The 6,000-nt window shown below is 57.0% G+C and overlaps 1 protein-coding gene across 6 annotated transcripts in view; it reads right to left on the bottom strand.

Annotated features, from left to right (window-relative positions):
* Positions 1 to 489: 489 nt before the first annotated feature.
* ALPL (alkaline phosphatase, biomineralization associated) overlaps positions 490 to 6,000 on the bottom strand; it is a 69,111-nt gene continuing 63,600 nt past the window's right edge. For all 6 annotated transcript variants that reach the window (XM_009201218.4, XM_031665163.1, XM_003891274.5 and 3 more), the window contains 4 exons: positions 5,294 to 5,428; positions 3,188 to 3,379; positions 2,535 to 2,654; positions 490 to 1,509 (listed from right to left, as the gene is read on the bottom strand). In XM_009201218.4, the coding sequence (XP_009199482.1) occupies positions 1,244 to 1,509; positions 2,535 to 2,654; positions 3,188 to 3,379; positions 5,294 to 5,428 (713 nt within the window). In that variant the 3' untranslated portion in view covers positions 490 to 1,243. The remainder of the gene's footprint in view (positions 1,510 to 2,534; positions 2,655 to 3,187; positions 3,380 to 5,293; positions 5,429 to 6,000) is intronic.

Here is a 6,000-nt window from a genome sequence, read left to right as displayed (position 1 = left end):
GTGGCGCTGTCTCGGCTCACTACAACCTCTGCCTCTCGGGTTCAAGCGATTCTCCTGCCTCAGCCTCTGGAGTAGCTGGGACTACAGGCGCGCATGCCACCATGCCCAGCTAATTTCTGTATTTTTTTGTAGAGACAGGGTTTCACCACGTTGGCCAGGATGGTCTTGAACTGCTGACCTCAAATGTTCCGCCTGCCTCCACCTCCCAAAGTGCTGGAATTACAGGTGTGAGCCACTGCACCCGGCCAGCCTCCTCTTTAATCCTCACAGCAACCCAGAAGTGGGTTGTCTCCCATTTCACAGACAAGAAAACTGAGACACAAAGCAATGTGTCCAAAGTGGCATAGGTAGGGAGTGTGAAACCCCCAGGACAGCAGAAGGCCTTTCCACCCTGTCCAACCCACCTGTACCCTGGGCCCTGAGGCCATTTCTTCCCAGAGAAATAAGCTTCTTTCAGTCTTTTTCTCACCGACCACAAAGACTCAGCTCTGTCCTCAGAAATGTTTGGAAAGTTTTATTTAAATGTTTTGTGTTCCCTTTTAACCACCACCAAAAAGAGAAAAAATTTTTTTTTTGCCGTTCCAAACGGGAGAATCGCTTCAGAGAGGAGCTGGCATGCGTGTTCAGAGCCCAGGAGTGTGAGCCCTGCCAGGTGGCTCTTCCTGGCCTGGGCCACGTCGGGTAGGATGGCCCCCCAGGCACCAGCTTCCTGGGACCCCAGTGGCCTTGGAGTGAGCGAGCGAGGCCTTGTCCTGAGGAGAAAGACCTCATCTCCCCTGAAGAAGGGCTGGGCCTGAGGACAGGGACATGAGCATGGTAGGGCCTGGGGGGTTCTAGAGGGAAGGAGATGAGAGTGGAAGGGTCAGATCCGGAATGTTCCATGGAGGCTTCAGGGCCTCTGGGTCTGGAGAAATATGTTTGCTAGAAAAATAAGAGGCTTTGAGAATTTCTGCAGTCTGTGCTCTCTGCTTGCCCAAGAGAAATCTACCCTGTTGGCCAAAGGGCAGCGGGGAGGGAGCAAAGGCTGGAGGCCAGAAGTGGGTTTGGCCCTCGGGGAAGATTCCAGAGGGGAGCGAGGTGGGCGGCAGACTTTGGTTTCCTGGGTCCCCTTTCTCGCAGTTGCAGAGGCTGAGGAGGCCCCCACCTCCCTGCCCCTTGCGGGGTGGGCTGCCGGGCGGTGGGCAGCCCTGGGGAGTGGGAAGTTGGCGTGTCACGGGCTCGTGGGTGCCCGGGCCCTGGGCCCTCAGAACAGGATGCTCAGGGGGAAGAGGGCCAGGGGGAGCAGCAGGGGGCCTGCAGCAAGGCTGCCTGCCGAGCTGGCAGGGGCACAGTGGTCGAGGTTGGCCCCGATGCAGGCTGCATACGCCATCACGTGGGGGATGTAGTTCTGCTCATGGACGCCGTGCAGCAGGTGTGCCATGGGGCCCTTGGAGAAGACGGCCACATCCTCCCCGCCGTGGGTCTCGTGGCGCAGGGGCACAGCAGACTGCGCCTGGTAGTTGTTGTGAGCTGTGGGCCAGGAGAAACGCCTGCTGAGAGCCTGCCAGGGGCCTGGCGCTGCGCACGCAGCTTTTCCATCCCCCTTCCAGGCTGGCTTGAATGCTCCCATTTCATAGAAGAGGAAAAGGAGGCTCAATGTGGGAAAGTCATTTTGCCTAAGGCCACAGGATTTGAATCTGAGCCTGTTCTGACACAGGAGTCTGCATCCTCAACCCCCAACAGAGAAAGTTAACCTCATTGGGGCTGCTTGGATCAGCAGGGAGAGTTGCGAGGGAGACTCTTACCACTGCTGCATCTTTAGACCCCCTGGAACCACTGGGAGTATCAAGAACAAATGAAGGGGCCGGGCGCGGTGGCTCAAGCCTGTAATCCCAGCACTTTGGGAGGCCGAGACGGGCGGATCACGAGGTCACAAGATCAAGACCATCCTGGCTAACACGGTGAAACCCCGTCTCTACTAAAAAATACAAAAAACTAGCCGGGCGAGGTGCGGGCGCCTGTAGTCCCAGCTACTCGGGAGGCTGAGGCAGGAGAATGGCGTGAACCCGGGAGGCGGAGCTTGCAGTGAGCTGAGATCCGGCCACTGCACTCCAGCCTGGGAGACAGAGCGAGACTCCGTCTCAAAAAAAAAAAAAAAAAAAAGAACAAATGAAGGATATGGGATGGGATGAACTAACTGCAAAGTCTTGTATACTGGAATATTAAAGAGCCAAGAAAAATGAGTATAAAATATTGAGCACCTACTTCTGCCAGGCACTATGCTAAGCTCATCAGACCCATTTGGTCCTTCAGACAACCTTCGAAGGTAGAAGAACCCTTTTAGAAAGGAAACGGCAGCAGAGAAAGGTGAAGTCACATGCCCAAAGTCTCAGAGCTGCTAGACTGTAGAAGGCAATTCAAACTGAGGTTGTTCTCACTCAAGTCCCAGTCATTCTGAGACCCCTGATCTTGACCACAAGCTGACACCCTATTCCCAAGCCCCTCCCCGAGGTGTGCCCTGTCCCCTCCCAGCCCTGGGTCCTGGAGGGTCTCACCATAGTCCACCATGGAGACATTCTCTCGTTCACCGCCCACCACCTTGTAGCCGGGCCCATTGCCATACAGGATGGCAGTGAAGGGCTTCTTGTCTGTGTCACTCAGCATGGGGGCCAGACCTGCACAGGGAGGGGGTGTTCAGGGGTCATGTTGGCGTACCAGGAGTACAGTCCCCAGCCCCCAGATTGGGCTTCTTGGTGGCTTGGTAACCCCTGGGATCTTCTCTGAAGGGCCCCACAATGCCTCCATGAAGCTACCTTATTACTTCCAACTAACCATTCCCCAGTTCCCATTGTACTCATGTCCCTCCCATTCATCTGTCCATCCATCATCCATCCATCATCCATCCATCCATCCATCCATCCTCCAGCCAGCCAGCCATCCTCTCCCCCATTCATCTATCCGCGTTCTCGCCCAGCCATGTTCAATGTGGCCATCCATCCACCCACCTGCCTGTCCACCCGACCACCACTCAACTCACTCCCCCGCCTCACCCTGTATTTTCTCACCATCCCAGTCACTCTCCCTCCCCACCCAGTTGTCATCGAGTCCCTACCATGCTCTGGGCTTGCTGGCTCTCCCACCCACTCCTGCTCCCAAGTGGGTAGACAGAAGACCCCAGGAGTGTCCACCCCAAAGAAGGCCCGCCTACCAAAGATAGAGTTGCCACGGGGGGTGTATCCACCAAAGGTGAAGACATGGGAATGGTCCGCGGTGACCACGGTCAGAGTGTCTTCCAAGGAGGTCATGCTGCCTGCCTGCCCGATGGCCCGGTCCATCTCTACCGCCTCGTGCAGGGCCTGCTTGGCTTTGCCTTCATGGTGCCCGTGGTCGATCCTGCCTCCTTGGGACACCAAGGCAAAGGCCTCGGGTAAGAGAGGAGGGGAGGAAGATCTGCTCCCCGGCCCCACGACACTGCTGCTGGATTAACCTTTGTTAGCTAGGGAAGGACAGGAACCTTCACTGGACACCACTCTGTGCTAGCACCACTGCCTAGGCATTTCACGCAGTCATTCAACCTGATGGAGCCCAGAGAGGGACAGCCCTGGGGCCAAAGGCACACGCATGGGGGCTGCAAAGCCCAGATGTGTAATCAGATCCACCAGGCCGGAAAGCTATGCTCCTCCCACCGCCCCTCCCAGCACTGTCTCTAGCTGCTTGAAGGAGGCACTGAAGCCTTTGGGAGGTAGTGAAGGGGGCATGCTGGAATCCCTACAACAAGCCAGGCATGACACACCCATGTTTCTTTTCCCCTGAACAGCAGTGCTGGGAGAGAGGAATATGATCAGTCCTATTTACAGATGGAGCAACTGAGGCCTAGCGTGGGGAGGCCCACGGTGGGATTTGCCGGGATGTGAATTCAGGTGTGACTCGTCCTAACCCCGTTTTTCATCTCTACCTCAAATCATCCCCTCTAAAAAGAAAGCATGGAGCTCCCAGAGGTGGCGAAAGTCCCCAGTGCCTGGGCAGTGCCTGTGGCAGGTTCCACAAAGCCCTGCCGAAACCTGAACCCCCGCTGCCTCCGCCCCCACCTCCCACCCCCGGGTGAGTGCAGGGGCCTGGCTGGAGGCTTGGCCCAGCAGCCGAGGGCTCTGTGACCTTAAAGGAACACCTCCCTCTCTAACAGGAGGGCGCTGCCTGGTGGACGCTCCCAGCTTGGAGGGTCCTGGGCGCCAGGCAGCCCTCTGTTCCCACCAGCCTGAGCCTCATGGTGGGGTGGCCGGCTGGCAGGGCGGGTCCTCCCTTTGTTGTGGCTCTAGGAGCAGCTGGCCTGGCCGGCCCATTCTGGCCTTGCTCACAAAGGGAACTGCTCCCGGGGGAGCCCGTGCTCGCCACCGCTGGTTTCTGGCTGGCTCCTCGGCGTCAGAGGCCTGTTTGGGGCCAGGCCGAGACCGCTGTGCTTGAGTGGGAACCCCGGGGTTTGGCAAGAAAGCAGCCAAGCTGGGCTGGCAGACACTCGCCTCTGGAAGGCGGAGGGGCTGAGCGTGTGTGTATGCGTGGGGAGCATATGTGCAAACATACTCGTGTGTGCATGTGCGTGTGTGTATACATACCGATGTCAGCAGGGCAACATGAGGAACCGCGGTGGGCAAGGGCTGTTAGCACTGGAAGGTTTCTGGAATCTTTATCACTTCCTCACACTTCCTATTGTTCCCGCCTTAACTATTGTGTAGCCATAAGACTAATAATAGAAACACAGGGTTTATTCTTTACTGGGTCCCGTTCCAAGTACTTTATGTCTCTGAACACAGTGGAGGTGAATCACTCTCCAGGAGACAGATGCTATTTTTGGCTTCACTTAACAGAAGCGCACAGGTAGAGGTCACACCGCCAGCAGATGGCAGCGCCAGGCCAAGAATTCAGGTCTGTCCGTAAGGCCCCTGGACGGCGCTCGAGGAGCCTGGGAATGTCGGCGCACAGCGTGGGAAAGCCGGAGCCTGCGGATTTGCCTTTCCGGGCAGTGAGGTTGAGGGGCTGCTTGCCCCTCCAGGGCCAGGTCTCCAAGAAAGACTACCAAAGGGGAGAAATCTGCCTCCTCTCCCAGGAAGCCTTCCTGGACTGGTGAACCTGACTTGCATCTCTATGCCCAAAGGAGAGCAGCGAGCCACCTGTCTCCTTCCGCAACCCATTTTCCTAAAGGGACCTCTCCCTTCACCCCCAAACCCAGTCAGTTCCCTTTAAGAGCTGGACTTCTCCATCCCCTGACACCAGGGCCGTGTTTCCAGCAGCCCCCTCTCAGCAGACCCTGGGCTCCTACCTTCCACCAGCAAGAAGAAGCCTTTGGGGTTCTTCCGCAGGATCTGGATGGCCACCACCACCATCTCGGAGAGTGATGGGTCCGTCACGTTGTTCCTGTTCAGCTCGTACTCCATGTCCCCCGGCTCAAAGAGACCTGAGGAGGACACCAGGAGGATGCGGATGCTGAGAGGCTGTGACCCTGCTAGGAGGACCCCAAGGAACTTGGGGTGTCTCAGGGGACGCAAGCTCCCCACAGCCAACTTGGGGGTAGAGTATGGTGGCTGGGAGGATCCTTATCTGGGTGATTTTTGTGGGCCCAGAATTGGGCCCCCAATTCTTTTTCTTTTTTTTTTTGGAGACAGAGTCTCACTCTGTTGTCCAGGCTGGAGTGCAGTGGTGCGATCTCGGCTCAGGCTCACTGCAACCTCTGCCTCCTGGGTTCCAGTGATTCCCCTGCCTCAGCCTCCCGAGTAGCTGGGATTACAGACATGCATCACCACACCGGCTAATTTTTTTTTGTATTTTAAGTAGAGACAGGGTTTTACCATGTTGGCCAGGCTGGTCTCAAGCCTGACCTCAGGTCATCCACCCTCCTCGGCCTCCCAAAGTGTTGGGATTACAGGAGTGAGCCTCCGTGCCCAGCCCCAATTCCTTTCATCTTCACTCCCACCACTATGGCGGGGCGGGATCGCCATGCGCTTTTACAGAGGAGGAGCACTAAGGCCC

Source organism: Papio anubis, chromosome 1, assembly GCF_008728515.1.
Source record: "Papio anubis isolate 15944 chromosome 1, Panubis1.0, whole genome shotgun sequence".
Taxonomy (NCBI): Eukaryota; Metazoa; Chordata; class Mammalia; order Primates; family Cercopithecidae; genus Papio; species Papio anubis.
This window is presented reverse-complemented; position numbering and strand designations above follow the sequence as displayed.